The 18048-nt window shown below is 48.5% G+C and overlaps 1 protein-coding gene across 1 annotated transcript in view; it reads right to left on the bottom strand.

Annotated features, from left to right (window-relative positions):
* Positions 1-17520, bottom strand: part of ADAMTS18 (ADAM metallopeptidase with thrombospondin type 1 motif 18) — a 137327-nt gene extending 119807 nt beyond the window's left edge. The window contains exons 1-4 of the mRNA XM_045986717.1: positions 17489-17520; positions 16443-16959; positions 16164-16254; positions 13047-13363 (exon numbers count right to left, since the gene is read on the bottom strand). Of these exons, the coding sequence (XP_045842673.1) occupies positions 13047-13363; positions 16164-16254; positions 16443-16959; positions 17489-17520 (957 nt within the window). The remainder of the gene's footprint in view (positions 1-13046; positions 13364-16163; positions 16255-16442; positions 16960-17488) is intronic.
* Positions 17521-18048: the final 528 nt, after the last annotated feature.

Genomic DNA, 18048 nt, shown 5'->3' with positions numbered 1-18048 from the left:
TTCATCCAAGCAAATCCAAGAAATCAATTAAAAGTGGTTATGGAGTGTGAAGTCATCCTCTAAGTGAACCGCGGAGCGCGCGCTCTCCCCAGCGGCTCACTGACAGGCGTGGGACGTGCTCTCTTGTGTTTGCCGCGTCAATCCATCTGCAGTTACTGTCAGCAGCCATGGAGAGGTGTGTAAGAACAAGACAACTGACAAAGTAGTGAATCAAGAAGATGGATGATACAGCCAAGATGCACCGTCACAAACGACTACTGATGACGGTAGATACGGTCACACTCTGTGCACTGGGCTCTGCGCCCACAAAACACCAGGTCACAAAGTGCAGGCAAGGTGTCACTGCGGTGTCGTGAAGGCCGGCACGGGATGCATGCCCCTGTTGCGTTAGGCTTGCCTGCTTCCTCTGTGGGACCTGGAGGTTCTTGGCCAGAAGCTATCCATGACTTCTACGGTCCCATCACAGTTAGGACTTTCATTTCAAAGTGAACGAAACTAAGGGTAAACCAGAGGAACAAGAAAGGGGGCTATGTTTCATTAGAATGAAAGGTCCGGGGGCACCTGGGTGGCTCAGTGGGTTAAGCCGCTGCCTTCGGCTCAGGTCATGATCTCAGGGTCCTGGGATCGAGTCCCGCATCGGGCTCTCTGCTCAGCGGGGAGCCTGCTTCCCTCTCTCTCTGCCTGCCTCTCTGTCTACTTGTGATCTCTCTCTGTCAAATAAATAAAATCTTTAAAAAAAAAAAAAAAGAATGAAAGGTCCGAAGTACTTTAATGTCCGGCATCAAGCCTGTGATGACTATTCTCAAGGGACATAAAGGTGGCCAGCAACTCTGGACTTACGTTCCATCCTCTGTGCTATCTCCAGGTGTCCCAGAATTTTATTTCATTGGCTCTGATCCCATGACATGCGAATCCCTACCAGTCACTGTAGTCAGGGCTATCTGATCTGCTGACCGGTCGCTATGAAACACCGCACCTCCACCCAAATTCCAAGGACTTGGGGCAGAGGTGAAGAAGGTAGGTCCCTGAGGAAAACTGCAAGGTTTTTACCAAGAGACTGGGGAAAGAGATGCCAGAGAGACCAGAAATCACAGGTGGCCAGTGCTCTCTCTGAATCCCCATAGCTAACCTGCACATAAGGAGACCTACTGATGCGTTTTTCCAATGAATGCATGCCTGCATGGATGCCTAAGGAAAATCCAGTTCCTCACGCATACTCAACAGAAACGATGTGTGTATTTCTAAATGACCAGGATGTTAATTACATACGCTCATGTAACACATTTTTATTGAATGCTGACTATTTTCCAGGGTCCATTCCTGCCACTGTAGACACAGCTGTGAACAGCAGAAACGAAGTATAGCCCTCAGAAAGCCGCTGTTCAGGCAGGGAGGGAGGTACATGCAAGATAATAGTCTTTACTGTATGGGTGATAAAGAGGATGAAGAAGAGGAAAGCAAGTTAAGGGGGTGGCAGAGTGACCAGTGCAGGGAAGAGCTTTCTGCAAGGGAAGAGCTTTCTGCAATGACATTTACACAGACGTGCACAGGACACAACAGAAGGAAGTAGGTGAGTATTTAGGGGAAGAGCATCCGAAGAGCAAAGTCAATGCAACAGGGGCATCTGGGGCCATGAAAGGTGACAGAAGCCAGAAGTGCTGGCGGGCAGGGAGTATACGATGGTAGAAAAGATAGGAAATGAAGCCAAAAGAGCCTGATCACAGAGGGCGTTGCAGGTCGTGGTCAGGAATTTGGATGACAAACTATGAGTCACAGAAAGCCATTAGCTGCCAGAGGAAAAAAGGTGAAATAATCTGGCCAAGTGTGAGAAGCAGATTATAGAGACACACGAGAGAAGGAAAAGCATCACACTAGAAGCTGCTGTGAGAATCCGGGTGAGAGAGGAGAGCGGCATGCTTCACGGCGGTGGCAGGACAGGGGATATCAAGTAGTTGGAACTGGGTATATTTTCCAAACACCCAGTTCAGCTGGCCCATGAGCAATGAAATGAACAAGGACAAGTGCATAAAATCACCTGCTATACGCATCTGCGTTTAAACTGCTTGCCCACCATATTAAAAAGTAGTCACTCAATTCTTTTTTGTGTTCTCAAGCTGTTTTAAAGGATACTTAAGTCGTAAGATTAATTTTGTTGTACTCTTACATGTTTATATTCCTGTCACCATTACTCTCCAGCTTCACACTGGAATATCTTAGAATTTAGGAACCATATTACCATTTTTGTATCTCCATCATCTATCATAGTACTCAACCACGTAGGAGGCTGGAAATAAATGCTTTGGCTTAGAAGGTGGGTGGGTGGAGGGGGGTGGTTGGCTGTAGAGATGGGTGGGTGGTAGGCAGGAGGAAGGAACAGAAGGAAAAGAAGAAATGTCAAGCAATTCACCAGGCATACGAACCCCAAATGACCTTAAAGAAGCTGGGTAATATAAAGGATGTGGTTATTATAAAAGTACCAGGTACTGGTGTGCTATACATTCCCATAGGGCAGGTCTACTCAAGGAAGGGGTGAAAGTGGTGGGTTCCATCATCAGGTCAGCTGATGAGCTGATTGCATATGAAAGAATGAGCTCCCTTATGTTGCATTCCAATTAAAAGAGAGCTCCTTGCCTCCTCGAGTACAGCGAACTTCAAGTATGTCCAACTACACGCAGTAGATAGAAAAATCCAGTATACCTTGACAAGATTCTCAGGCTTGAGCACACATTCATAAAACAGAGAACATTCTAGAACTCATTCCAGACCCGCCCACTGCCCCTATTGTTACAGATCCACAGGATACAGAGATTTACAGAAGGTTGGCAGCAAATCCCGAAACGGAATCCACATTCCTAATCTACATCCACATGCATAGACTCCCTCCCTCTTCCCTTGTAAGAACGCAAGGGTGAAATTTATTATAAATGTATCTCTGTTTCTATGAGGCTCCTGGGTGGCTCAGTTGGTTAAGCGCCTGCCTTTGGCTCAGGTCATGATCCCAGGGTTCTGGGATGGAGCACTGCATCAGGCTCCCTGCTTGGCCGGGTGTCTGCTTCTCCCTCTCCCTCCGGCCCTCCTCCCTGCTTGTGTGCACACACTCTCTCTCTCAAATACACACACACACACACACACACACACACACACACACATATACATATATATACACACACATATATACATATATATCTGTTTCTTCAGAGATCCATTTATTTTCAGCTGTGTGGGTTGGCATTCTGTGCAATTTGAAAGCAAATACACAGATTTAAAAAGATTTCCAGACTATCTTTTGCTATTGTCCAACCCACACCCAGTCCCCATGCACCATTCAAAGACTGTCTCCCCAGCAACATGCCTCAAAAGCAAAAATCATTATTGAATCATCATTATTACTGAAATCATCGCTTTTTCTTTTAAAAGATTTTATTTATTTGACAGAGAGAGATCCCAAGTAGGCATACAGAGAGAGAGAGAGAGAGAGGGAAGCAGGCTCTCTGCTCAGCAGAGACTCAATACAGGACTCAATCCTATGACCCTGAGATCATGGCCTGAGCCGAAGGCAGAGGCTTAACCCACTGAGCCACCCAGGCACCCCTGAAATCATTGCTCTTAATGACTCCGAAATCAAGTACACTATGGAAGAAAGACAAACATACGTGAATACATTCTATTAAAGAACCCATCGTGTGACCGGGTGCTATCCATGATCCTCAGCCGGGGACAATCATACCCAAGGGACACGTGGCCATATCTGGGAGCACTTATCAGTCCTAACTCTGCAGTGCTCCTGGCATCTGCTGGATAACAGTCAAGCATCCTAAAATGCACAGGACAGCTCTCACAAGCAGCCGTCCTGCGAGTAGCACCCTGCTAAGAAAGCCCAGCTAAATCGTGAAACAATTTCCTAGGCCATTTTCAACAGGCAGTATGAATAAGCAATGAAAAGAATTCAGCTGCAAATGAAATCCTTGGCTACTTCAAAGGCGTCCTGTCAAGAGAGGTGAGACTGCTGTCCAGAGGGAACGATCTCACCAGACCTGCGTTCTGGCCTTTGAGTGTACCCTGCCCAATAATTGGGTAGAGAAACTGTGGGAACAGACTTTCATGGAAATAACTGGATGTAACTGACAAGGGAACTCCTGGGTTTGTGGACAGAGACAGCTGGGAAGCCCAGGAAAATGGTTTTGGTCACGAAAGCCTTAATGGGTGGTGCTCCTTGGGCCTGTTTCTGTTTGGACTTCAGGAATTAATCAGCACCACTTTCTCGTCAACTGGTTTTTTTTTTTCGGTCAACGTTGGGAAACAGTGCAATTTTACCAGAACATCTGCTCCGCTGGAGAGAACGATTCTCCTAAGTGACTTTCTTAGGGTCATGGAAAACAAAGGTGAAATGAGTTCATGGGAACTTAGCATGATTTTCCACCAAGGTGATAGCCAGTGACATTGGGTGGCTAATGTCACTCTCAACAGGGAAATTTCTGGCCAGAGCTAACGTCTAGCATGGGTTTGGCACCTCCATTTTCCCACAAAGCAGGTCTCTCGGTGTCTGTCTCTTTCATGGAATACAGAATTGCATAAGACCCATCAATGTATGTGTTTTCTTCAGCTGCAGCAAAAAGCTGGACGCAAACCCATTAACCAGAAGGGAATGATTAAATACACAGCAGTTAAAAGAATAAGACAGATGTACATGTACTGATAAAGAAGGAACTCCAAGATATACATTATTTTCATGCATTCTCCCTTCCCATCAAAAAACGTGCTTCAGGAAAAGTGTTGGCTAATACAATTTATGTACATTTTAAATGTGAACACATGTATGTGCACAAGCGTGCACACACACACACACACCTAGATGTAACAAACTTGGGTTTCAAAAGGAACTTCAAAGCATTAACTGGAGTCCCTGGCTCGCCGTCCATCATCCCTGACTTCCTTCCATGCATGAATCCACATATCCATCCGTAAGTGAAGACCTAACTTGGTCTTGTTCGGATATACAGATGAAATGGGCATGGCCCTCTGAGGCTTAGAGAGAGAGGAGAGAGCAAATAAAGTCCAGAGCTCCGGACACTTGCTCTCACGTGGGACAGAGGTTACGACTGGGGCGTCAGTGCTGAGTAAGGCACGTGAGACCCCATGCGCCCAAATCGAGGTTGGCCTCCTCTCCAGAGCGCAGAAGGTCCTGCTTGCAGAAGGAAGACTAGCAAGGTCAAAGAGCCGAGTCAGACGAAGAGAACAGTGATGACATCCCTGGGTACCGTGGACCCAGCCTTGCTGAAAGCTAGCCATCCTAACACAAGGCAGGGCGGTGGAGGTGGGAAGCATGAATTCAAATTATTTCAGAGCCAAAAAATGTATATATTTTTTTTTTAATGCTTCACCTAGTTTGAGATGGAGTTATTCTACTCGCGAGGGAAACTTCTAGGATGTACACAAGAACAATCCATTTCGATTCACAGGAGCCACCCCTGCCCGCCCCCCATTAGCATACACACCGGCGGATGGGGGTTAGAGCGCGGACAGTCACACTTCCGCGTCGTGATGCATTCTGCAAAGCAGAAACGATTGCCCCAAAGAGGGTCCAGCAGTCCTGCTTCCCCTGAAAAGATTCTTCGGGGATGTGTTTAGGACACTAATGCAGTCAACAGCGCCTGCTGGGTTGGGACCATCTGTGAAGCTTTTCCTTTCCTTTCCTCAAATGGACACCTAGGCTCTACCCAGGACCCATGGGATTCTCAGAGGGAGGGCCCGAATGTCAGAGGCTGGGGGTTTGTTTCCAAGTGCCTGGGTCTTCTGGAAACTCGTGGAGGAATAAAGGCCACTTAAGACCTTGAATACCCATATGCTCACTGGCAGTTAAATGTTATGAAGGCCCCAGCCCGTGTCTTAGCTGAATTCTCCTCTTCACGGCTCCAGTTTTAATAACTCAGGAAGTGCTCAATAAATAGAAACTATTATTATTATCTTGGCGAAAGCCTTCCCGCCTGTGGGTGGTAAGGAGCATGGACATTAGCTAGCTTTGGAAACTCCTTTATGGAAGGAGGTTAGCAAACATGATGATTATTCCTCTCTCATTACCACTACTAACATTATGACTACGGGCTAGGCGCTGTTTTAAGCATTGCACGTAGAGCATTTTTCTTCCAATTCAGCATCCATAAGCCCCGTTATCCTCATCTTACCAATAAAGGAATAAAGTGCAGAGAGGATCAGGAATTTGACCTGAGTTGTGCGGTGAGCAGAGTAACCTACGCGCCCCGAGTCCAACATTTACAGATCTGTTGATCCTTCCCCTTCAATTCTTTAGCTTTCTCTCATTTCCTTCCTTCATGGTAGATAATGTAGCGGTGACCTCCCCCCACAAAATCTCCAGACACCCTCAGCAGGACGTTCCCACCACCACGAGCCCTCTTCCTTGAGAAGGTTCCAGAAAGACAGCCATTTCCTTCCCAGATCCCCTCCTAGCCCAAAGTCAAGAGTAACCAAGGACCAAGCACCCAGTGCGTATCAGGCTCAGCCCTCCTCCTGAGTCGCCGCAGTCCCAGGAGAAAGAGAAAGAGGAGAGAGGTACCGTCTGTGTTACAGATGAGAAAACAGGTGTGGAGCAAGGCAGAGAGTGCAGAGAGTGGGGCACTCACAATTCTGGAGCCTGGGGGCACGCTCCTGCAGAGGCCACCCTCTAACAGGCAGAGCATGGGGGAAGGGTCAGCCTTTTGCCCTCCCATGGGAGCACTCCCCAAATCAGCCTTCGGATCCTGGTCTCTGGCAAGAACCTCAGCTAGGTGTTCAAAAAAGAGATTGGCCAACACTTTGCTAAAAGTACTGCTAAGAGCAAATAATTGTCTTCACAAATCACCTCTGAAGAGTAGCCAAAATCAAACCAAAACAAAACAAAACCAACAAACAAAACAAAAACACCACTTTTTACCCTTGATGAATCAGGAACCTAAGAAAACATCTCTGATTTGGGAAAGCCTGTACCCAAAAAACTTATCAATACAGCCCAGTCTAACCCATGTTCCTCTCAAGTCCCAAGGGAGTGTATGTAATTCGGCAAACCCCCGCCCCACTAACAAGGCCCCACAAAGCAGGAGAGCCTGGTCTGTTTTGGCCTGTCTGGACTAAGGTCATTTAACTTCAACCCTTTTATGAATGGAAACCAGCTTTCTAAAGACTGCTGGGCAGGCAGTGACCAGCACCAGACACCTCAATGGCCGAGACTTGTGAGTCATAAAATACTTCTGAAAAGGGGAGATCAAAGCGTCCCTCCCGCCTATTGAAACCCAACTGCTTCCAAAGCTCCTCACAGGGACCCAGGCTCTCCGGAGGATGTGTCCCTGCAGTCGTCATCTAAAAGAGCCACCGGTGGGAAAGACACGAGGACACTGGGGCAGCCAGCCATGCAGGAGAAACACCACTTACGGTTTCATTGTTGGGGACAAAGAGAAGAGAAACGAAAGAAAAACTAAAAGGCAAAATCAGACGGTGTGTCAGGAATGGAGGCTGGAGGGATCTCCTGCAGCCTTGATCATGGCACGCTTTCCAGGGAGCCCCTGATGCGTCTCTGAGGGCCCTGATCAGAGATGACCGAAGACACCAGCAGATCACGCCACCACTCTAGCCGGCTGGGCGTTGGCGGAGGTTATGCACCGACAGTAAAGTACCAAGTACCGTTAGAACAGATCTGGGCAGGAAAGCAAGATGGGGGGCGTTTCGGTATGCCTGGTCTTTAGCTTTTCACACGGTCAATGGAGTCTGGTGTTAAGGATTTGTTAAGCAAGAGGTGCATTGCCCTGATAATGAGATCTATCAGGTACCAATAAAGTGCGATGCATCTCCAGATGAGAAGTTGCTCTTTCATGGTGAACGCAGAACCTGGACAAGTGGCTGATGGAAGTGCCTTGAAGAGGGGAGGTGCAGCCCAATTAGTATTACAGTACCACCTCCTGGAGCTTCACAGTGCATATTAGCATAGTAAAAGTGTGAAACAGGGAAGACCTTGTTAATTGCATTTAAACCTAAGGTTTCCCTTAATCTGTGGGAGTATCTGGCCATAAAACCACTTATGTGGTCATGAGATCCTTTTCTCCCCAGAGCATCTTGCACCAATTAGAAATCAATACATGATCTTTTTTTGGGGGGGGGGGGGGAGGAGCATCACTTTGATTTTCTTGTCACTACCAGCCTGTGAAGAGATGTTCCTTGGGGGGGAAAAAAGGTTCTGTGACCAAATAAGTTAGGAAGTTTCTAGGTATAAACAAAGGTCTTTAAAGTAGGGCACTTCTAAGTTGGTAATATGCACAGTAAAGCTGGGAGACATGGAGTTAGCACTAATTTGACTATGCTTCCCCCGTTTTTAAAACCCTTCTCCATGAACATTTTCCATAAACTAGAACATGGCGTCCAACTTGTTTATAAGTCTATCCACCATGCCCTGAACAGAAGCTCATCAATAGTTGAATAAAATAACCATTCAATGTTTCCTTTTAGTCAGCTCTTAAAATAGGACATTTCCATTAAGTTTCAGAAATGGGATCAGTGTCTCAAACCAACAGCATTTTTTTTCCAACAGCAATCATTAAAAAAATCTGCCTATACGTTCATTGTCTTGATCCAATGGTTCTCTAATGTTAGTATGCATTAGGAGTCATTTGGAGAATTGAAAACATGCATTACTGAGCTTAGCCTCTTTGACCTTCTGTTGTGGGTAAAGAAATTCACATTTTCAACACCTCAGGCAAAGTCAAGGCAGCTGATCGCAGGCACTCTGTAAAACACAGTCCTAATGAAAAGGAGCTCTAGGGTGAACTCTTTTTGGGCAGAAAGGCCTTTTGGATCTCCCAGGATATAGGAAGACAGACACAAATTTGCTCAATCATCTCAAAAGACAGAACTAAGAAATACAAGGGAGAATCATGAGAAGGTCAGCGGTGGTTCAACATCAAGAAGACTATCCCAACAATGAACCTGGCGGTAATGACCTTCTCCTCACTGTGGTGGTCAAGGAGGGGCGAGATACAGAAGAAGGGATGTACATGGCAGGTGGTGATTAGATTAACTTAACTGTGACCCCAAGATTCTGCAGCCAAGGCTGCAAACCCGGACACCTTTTCCCAGTGTGCGAGACAGTCTGCTGTAGGGGGCGGTGGTGAGCTGGAGCGCACAAGCCCCAGAGTACGGCACTCAAAATTTTAAAAAAGTTATCCTGCCCAGGAGTCACAGTGGGCGGGATATGCTCAGGGAAGTGTGCAATTTCTGTTTTGTCTATTATTCTAAGTAAATAACTACCTGCTCAACTTCCAAATTGAGGTTAGCCCTTTCAGTTGTGGGGAGAGGAGGGCATTTTAAGAAAATATTTTAAGCACAGTTTAATTCTGAATTATTGAGGGAAATTCGCTGCCAGAGAAATCCTCACTGGAACACATAGGTATACAGGTAGGCAGGCCTGTACCTACCCACGTATTTTACTATTATGACCCTCCTTTGTTTTCCCACTCTCTCCTGGGGCTTCCCTGGCAATCCAAATCACCGTTAGCTCTCCCACGGGTACTTTGTTCTTGAAGGGTGACCTACTGGCCTGATACACACTGCATGCCCTCCAGGAGGTTGCTGTAACCCCTACAGGCATTCAGATGCCAGATGCCCAGCTCCTCGGTGGGAGAAACCCTGGTGTAGACACTTCCAGCAGAAGAGCCTCTACCTCTCAGTCTCCATCATCTCGTGTCAGCTTCTGGGTCAATATAAGAAGAAGTGCTCGTCTCCTTTAACATGTTCACTCCGAGGAGTCTCTCCAAAAAGCATCTAGAGGTTTGTCCCTCTCCTGAACTCTTCAATCATTCACTGTTCTGAATACGTGATAGTAATTGCTAATTAACTTTAGCGAAGATACGAACCCCTTGTTTGGCCAAAGAAGCAGGGCCAAAGTGTTCTAGGCGGCCGGAAGGATGAAGACATTCTTGCTCCTGCCATGATTCTTTCTCTCCATCACCATCTCTCAATGTTCCTAGTCAAGTGTCCCCTCCCTGAGCTCAGCTGATCTCCTGGTGTTCACTGCTGCTGTCCCATAGTATTTCACAGGCAGATCAATGTGTTGTTAGAGATTCAGAGCCACGACAAGAGAGATGTTAAGTCAGCAAAGCAGTGTTTTTGCTCAGAACTCTTGCATCCATTTACAGAGAAAAGGAAAATAAAACCATAATGTAGGCTGGAAACATTTCTACTCTATGTCTGTGTGATACAGAAAGATCATGAAAGAGAATACACAAATGGCTGAGAAGGGTAAGGAATGGCTCAACTTCAGCAACCACTAAGACAACACAAACCAAACCCATATAACGTGGCACCACTTCACACCCGTCGTTTTAGCAGCTATAATGGAAAACACAGACAACAGTAAGTGTTGGTGAGGCAGTGGAGCAACTGGAACTCCCATACGCTCTGATCGCAGGGCAAATTAGTACAGCTCGACCCAACAGCTCACTGTTAGGCAGACTTCCAACAGAATGTCCATTTGCTCACCAAGAGGCATATACAAAAATGCTCAGCAGTACTCCAGAAACGCCCACACAAAAAACAACTTAAATGCCCACCCACAATAAATGGCAACACGTGAAATAGTCCTCGAGAGGAATGCTGTATAATTTTACTTACATAAAATATTCAAAGAGGCAAAATTAAGCTAAGTTAGTAGTTAGGATAGTGGTTACCTCCTGGCAGGGGGGAAGTGACTGGGAAAGGGACACAGTGCAGTCTCGCGGGGGCATTTGTAATGAAGGTCTTATTTTATCTCGTTGGTGGTTACATAGGTGCGAACTTTGATTTTTGCATTTTTCTGTATATACGTTTTACACTTTTCTGTATATACATTACGCCTCAACTCAAGGTTATAAAACTTAATTCCAAGTGGTGACCAGTTTCTCAGTTGGACTTCTTTTCTGTTTTTTTTCTTGTTGTTTTCTTCTTATCGAGTATGGGTCTACGGGTTTGTGTCTCACCCTTGCTTGGCAGGGTATGGAGACGTGGGTAATGCAGTGGGGAGAAGCTTGATTCTTTCCCTGCCCCACAGCAAGCCAGTCTGGCCAGGGTCAACAAATCAGATCATCAGAGTCAGATGCCTAGAGATGGCTGCAGTCTGAGAAATTATTTTACGTAATTCAGGAGAGAAAACTGAGACCAAGAGAAGTTATTTAACGAAGTACATATGGCTGGTCTGTTGAGCAGTGGGGAAAGAATCTGAATTCCATGATTCTAATTCACGTCGGCCTTATACACAGGCAGAAGTGGCTATCAGTTACTTCTTAGACACCATCACAATTTTTATATCACGATGGAAAATTGTAATTTGCCTCATTCCTAGGTGTTCTGGGATCGTTTGCTCCGTGGGAATCTCCTCTTTAGGAGAAATCACCTGACATCTATTAATATGAGGCAAGTGATCATCGGCAGAGAGTGGAATCCCAAGAGAAATCAACATCAAGTGGCTAAGTTTTTCTGGAACTAGAACAGTGACAGGGCGATTATTCCCTGCAGGAACTGCTGTTTTCCGTGGAAGCATTTTCCCTAGAAGAAGTCACTTAATCCCCACAACCCTGGGATGTAAACCCCATTATTATTCACATTTTAGAGATGAAGACACTAAGACACACAGAGGTGAGTAACTTGCCCAAGGTCCTACTAGTGAGTGCTGGGGTGCAATGGCCCAAAACAGACTGCTCTCAACCGCTGTGTTACATGGACTGGGCTAGTCTAAGCCACTGTGGTGAGATGCCCAACCTCCTGAAGGGGCTAGGGTACTAGAACAGATAGGGGAGTGGGAGAAATGGGAGAATGCCCAGAAACGAGCAGGAGACTCATCACAACCACAACCAAGTCAAACAAAACTCCCAGGATTCGTGTGTGTGTGTGTGTGTGTGTGTGTGTGTGTGTGTAACCATATCAGGACATACAGGTCATTAGTGAGTCATACTGATCGTCTAAATGGATCAAGTTTAGTTGAGACTTCTTAAATCTTTGCTTTGCCCTATAATTCAAAGATTACACCAAAGACTATCAGAACTCTGTGATGAAAGGTGTTAGCTAAATTTCAGGCTATGATGTGAAAAAGAAGTTTATTATATAATAAAGTCTTGACTAGTGAAGGACGTGGGAGTTTTCATTCACAGGAACCTATACCAGCCCCTCTTCTGTGCCCTGACGCACCAAGACCATTACCAACTACATCCTCAAATGGGCTTTCTCATGCTTTCCTTCATTCTGGCCGTGCCAGAAGCATGACCACGGGGGGTGGGGGGGCGTCTCAACGAACAGAGGCTCCGACGTCCGTTCAAGATGCTCGTCAATTGCAATGAATCCGGAACCCCATTTATGACCCCACAGATTTCACTGAACCCTGAGACAAGCATCCTTTACGCCAATACCCTGGGCCTGGAGCTCCACTGTTGAAGATTCCACCGACAGGAAAGAACACTCATCCCAAATCCTCTTAAAGTGCCCTGCACCCCAGGTGCCACACTCAAGGCCGCCAGCCCTCAAGCACACCACACCACACTCTAAAAGGATGCCTTATATGCACAGGACACGAACAGATTAGTTAAAAGGAAACAAAAGGCCTCCCTTCCACAAGTGAAGGTTGGGCTTCACAGGGCGGCCGAACCCAATTTTGCATTGAAATACAGTTTTCCTATTTCAAAGCAACGTAGAGGCAAGCAGCTTGTTAGATTTATATAATGCCTGGGTCTCCCAAGACTTTTACAAAGCGAATGGCATCCATCAAATTAATTTCCTTGGGGAGCGTCTCAAACATGGAGAATAAAGAGGCCCAGACCATTAAACATCAAAAGAATGTTCTAAATGGTAATTAAAGTTCTATTCTATTTTCTTTTTCTGGGAGCAGATTAGATTAATTCAATTGAGAATATTATAAGTATCAAAGCTGACAGTGTGAATGTGTGGAGTTGGCTGGAAGAACGCTTAATATTGCAGACATCTGCTCATTCAAGTTACAAAACCCACAAACGAGGAAGTCGCCCCGAGCGTGGGGTACTTACCAAGCCGGCACACGTAGACACAGCGACGGAAGAGGAGCTGTCATTTCTGATAAATCCCTGATAGAAACATCGCCGCACCGCGGGTTCCCGCGTCTCTGAAGCACCATCTTTTCCAAGTACCTGGACAATAAAGTGACTGCTCAAAATCGCCGAGGGCTTAAGTTCTAAATGTAGTTCCTGTCCAAATGCTGAAAATCGGTAATGCAGGGAGCTGCTGGCACTCTGCGCCGATCGCTTTCTCCTGCCGCTGTGCAAAATGTCGTGTGAAATGTATGACCCGCCCGAATCCACTTCTACCGGCGTGACAAAGACGTAATCTGCAATGGGAAAGGTTTCACTGTCAGCACCCAGAACCCACAGCGCCAAAGTGTCCCCCTGCAACAGGCTGGCAGAGAGCAAATATGCAGCTCAAAGGTGGCTTTGTTCCCATTGCCATGCACCTAGATCCACGACAATTCAGAGAGGTTCAGGACAACGGATGACAGGAGCTCTGTGGCCTAAGCAAATGAGCTCTGTGACAATAATTCCTACAGAAATGAAAAGTCAGGCACAGGCTTCGCGAATGTCAAGAATGCTGGTGGAAAATGCCACAACTCTCATGGTCTGCACGGAGACAGATGGACTGAGTACATGAGTCAGAGCCATCCATACATAAAAAGTGATTTTGGGGGGGTGAGGAGAAAATAAGTGTAAGACCACAAAAGGAGAGAAAAGAACAATCCCCCCTCCACCCCGGAGATTAACATCTTCGTGTTTAAACTGAATTGGGAGCATTTGGGGAGGCTGAGTTTAAATTTCAAATGGGAATTGACAGTGCTGAGTAACCTGAAACCATCTCAGATAACGAGCCCCTACCGACAGCTTCATATTTCCGATATTAACTATATGTGATAATAAAACCCCAGCACCTGTACAGCTCTGAACATTTCACTCCGAGCTTTTACAGGGACAATCCCATTTCGCTGTAAACATAAAATACAGTGGATGCATAAAAATGCCTCAAAATTGTCAGAACTTTCCTATACTGTGTGATGTTTAAGATTGCTCAGACATGTTGGTGGGGGAGTGTCAGTCAGGGGACACCTGGAAAGGCATGTTTCAAAATACTTTCCCCCTTGCTCTTGAGAACAGCACTAATTGCGGCTTGTTCTAAAGGGGAGGAACTAAAAAAAAAATAAAACAACCACTATTTGCTGCTGGAACATTGAAGCATGCACACTGTTTTCTATCGCAAAACGTGGAAACTGAAAAGTATCATCACAAAATGATTTGGAGCATGCCTTCTGCGTGTTCAAACACACTCTGCGTTTCCACTTTCTACGCACAGAATGGGAAACTAATTTGGAAAGTGTTTAGAAAGATTCCAAATAACTAAGAGGCATGTTTGAGTCACTTGGGTCCTTGGTTACTGGAGGAGGAAAAGAAAGAGGAATTTCCCTTTTCCCAAAATAGTCAACAACCAACTAAGAAAAGCTCAGGAAAGAACAGAAGCCCTGTAGCTAACAGGGATCGATGTGGGATATTCTAATTGAGCCTGGGGGGGGGGGGTGTCCCAACAGGATCATAACTTTCAGCTGTTTTCTTCTGTATGAACCATGTGTGACCCTTATTGCTTGAGCAATTCCCACTCTCACAATGGACTTTATATCTTGCCTCTCCCATTTTCTCCTTGAGTCCTTTAACTAGAAATACTGACACACGTCTTTAAAAACTGGAAAACTTTTTTTCCTCTCTTAATCTTAAAAACAAAATACAAAAAAAAACCCACTAAGACACCATAGACGATTTCTTTCAAAAATCTGCTATGCTGCTTTATAGGTAGGTGACTCTTGATTAAATCCAACGTTTCCTTAGCAAAAAACCACCTCCTTCCTCCACCATACTAACAGCTAAGCGTGAAAACCCTGCCTGCACGTGCCCTAGTCTCTACAAGTAGTTGTTCCTTACCTCCTTGCCCCAACCCACCCCAAACTCTGTCTGCTTCTACGTAGGAGGCCATGGGGTAGCCTTCCACGCACTCAGCCCACAAAGACCCCTGCCCAAGACACAGCTCCAAGTCTGTTTCCAAGGGGAGAATGAGCAGGTGGATGGTAATGCTCAGCCCTGGACAGAGAGAGGCAGTCAGAGCCTCCTGCAGGGAGTGACCTAATCGGTCAGCTCCGGAACTAAGTAAAGATGCGGTCCGGACACTATACATGGAACAATGAGGGGTTGTTTTAGAAAATGCAGTGCCCCTCTGGGTGGACAAAAGGTGAATTTCTCAAGAGTTCATTCCTGGCTCTCTCCTGTCCCCTCACTCACCCACATCTTCCCAGCCTTTACTCCATGACTCTGCCATGCCCCGTCTCCCCGATTTGCCTTGCTCTCCCACAGCAGCGGCAGATAACCCTGCAAGGCTAAAAATTCTAGAATCTGGGTTGGACATCAAGGTCTTGCTAGACACCTGGATCGGCTCCTCTCCTGTAGCTGGTGGGTGCCAACGAGAAGTTAATAAATGACCGACCGGGAAGGTGTTCTGGGACCCCGCCGTTGGGAACCTCAGAAGAGATAAAGGCCCCAGAGACCTCAAGCTCCCTGCTCTCCTCTCTCCCAAAGCCGTTTTTGGGAACTCGTGAGACAAGGGCAGGGGAAAGCAGAAAAGCAAAGGAAGATCAGGAACACAAACCAGCAGAAAAGCGAAAAGCGAGGAGGCAAGAGGGGGCAAGGGAGGGCTCACAGTTTTTTCATCTCCCACCAAGAAGTAGCTTCTGCGGGCTTTCCCAGAGGAAGGGAGTGAGGAAGGTGCCTTTGGATATCAACCATCTAGTCCACTTCCTAATTTCTCACCATAGTAAGGATTTTTTTTTAAAACAAGCCATCTGTGAACGAAAGAAAGTACTGTTTTCTCATTTATGGGACTTACAGCTTGAGGCACTGATTCTTTTGATAAGTTCAGAGTCCCTGCCACATCCCCACCACCCCCGCCCCCAAACAGGAGCCCCTTCCAGGACGCGCGCACACCTGCCAGGTTGGGGAGGAGGGCGGTGGCAGGCGCCTTTCTACATTTCTCTCTTTTCGGGGGAAAAGAAGGGGCAAGTGCCTGGAAAGGTCCTTCTAGGGGTGGGAGCAAATACGAACCAACGTTTAATCCGCCGCTGCCGCCGCCGCCGCTGTCACTGGCGAAGGCTGCGGCGACCGACGCACAGCAGAGGCAGCACAGCTGGAGCGCCTGCAAGAGAAAAGGGGACACCGCGCGTGAGGAGGCGCGGCGGGGCTTGCGCCGGGCGCCCCCTGCCCCCCCGCTTTCGGCGCGCCCCGCGGCGGGCACCTGCCTTGGCCACGCGCCCCAGCCCCGCCGGACCCCACGGCGGGCCCGAGCGGGCGGCGGGGAGGGCGCACGCGAGCAGGAGGGCGCACTCCATGGTCAGGTGCGGGCGCGGCGGCTGCGGGCGGCCGGACGCGGCGGGCGGAGCGCACTGGCCGCGCGCATTCTCCCCGCCGGCCCGGAGCGCGGCGCTCCAGGTGCGGCGCCAGGTGGGAGCCGCCGCCGCTCACATCGCGGGCCGCGCGCGCCGGGGCCTCCCCTTCTCCGGCCGCCCGCGCGCCCTCCCTTCTGCCGGCGCCGGCCCGCGGAGCTGCCTGCCTGCCGCTCCCGGGACGGACGGGGGCTCCCCGGGCCCGGGCTGGCGTGCGCCTCCGAGCGCAGGCGGCCGGCGGACTCTGTCCGTGCCTGCCCGCCTGCTTGCCCGCCAGTCTGTGCGTCTGTCTGTCTGTGTGAGCGTCTGAGGCTCCCGGGGAAAGCAGCGCCAGCTGGCTCCCCCGGCGCGCCGAGCCGAGCGCCCGCCTCTCCACCGCACGGTGATTGGCGACCAGCGGCTCCCGGGCCCGTCCGAGCCCCCGGGCTGGTGCAAGGGCGTGGGATCCCCGGCTCCCGCTCCGAGGGAGGAGGCGGAGGGGGAGGGGAGGTGGGGGAGTGGAGGGGGGGGGAGGGGGGGAGCGCCCTGGGTCAGGCTTGGAAAACGTAATTTAAGCGCACCGCGGGCTGAGCGGAGAGGGGGCAGGCTCAGGTAAGTGGCGCGACTCCCCTCGGTGCCTGGGCAGACTTCTCTGGCACACGTCTTCCGGCGAGACAGCCCACGTTTTCGGCGTTCGCAAAGCCTCCCAAGCACCAGGTGCTACCCAGCCCCCTTGTCTCATTGACCTCGGGCCCTTTCACTGCAAGGTGGGAATTATTAACCCCTCGAGAAAGACGAGGAACCTAGGCTCAGCTGGGCTTAAGGGAACCTAGCTACCCAAGGAAACCGTGGGCGCTGGCAAATCTGGGGGAGCCCGGAAGGCTGGAGCCCTGAGTCTGGTCACAGCCTGCCCCACGGGGCAGGATGGCGGTGGCCTAGCCGCTTCTCCTTTCTTCTCCCTGTGACTCTGCCTCCAGCTTCTCAAGACTGAGTCCTGGCCCCAAATACCCCAACTCCCAGAACTCAACCACCATGACCATGCCGCCAGCCGGGTGAATGTGCGGCTTACTTCCCGCGTGCCTGCGGGCCTGTTCATCTACTCCATACACTTACTTGATCTTTGGATCCCGACTGTGTGCACAGATGAACAGAATATAGTCTAGGCCAGGGGGAAAGGCTCTCACTAGATAACTCAACCATGTCAGAACCCAGATGATCAGAAATACTATAAAGGAACAGAACAGGCTCCTAAAGTAGAAAGAATAACAGCTCTATCTAATTTAGCTAGGGGTGGGGATAAGAGTGTGTTCCATGTCTCTTCCGAGCTGACATTTCAAATAATACCAAAGAGCGTGTTAGTTCTTTCCTTGTAGAACGAGGTCTTGTGTGTCAGCAGAGGGGGCACAACAGAAGTGAAGGTCTCCAGACATGAAAAGTGCTCGCCCTGGGGAGCGAGTTACAGGCCAGGGGGAAAGGCAGAGAGTGGAGGGCCAAGTCGCCAGGACCTTGTAGACTCAGGGAAGCATGCAGGAGTCTGTTAGATTTAAGACGTGAGAGAGAAAGAGAGA

The sequence above is a fragment of the Meles meles genome, chromosome 19, assembly GCF_922984935.1.
Source record: "Meles meles chromosome 19, mMelMel3.1 paternal haplotype, whole genome shotgun sequence".
Classification (NCBI taxonomy): Eukaryota; Metazoa; Chordata; class Mammalia; order Carnivora; family Mustelidae; genus Meles; species Meles meles.
This window is presented reverse-complemented; position numbering and strand designations above follow the sequence as displayed.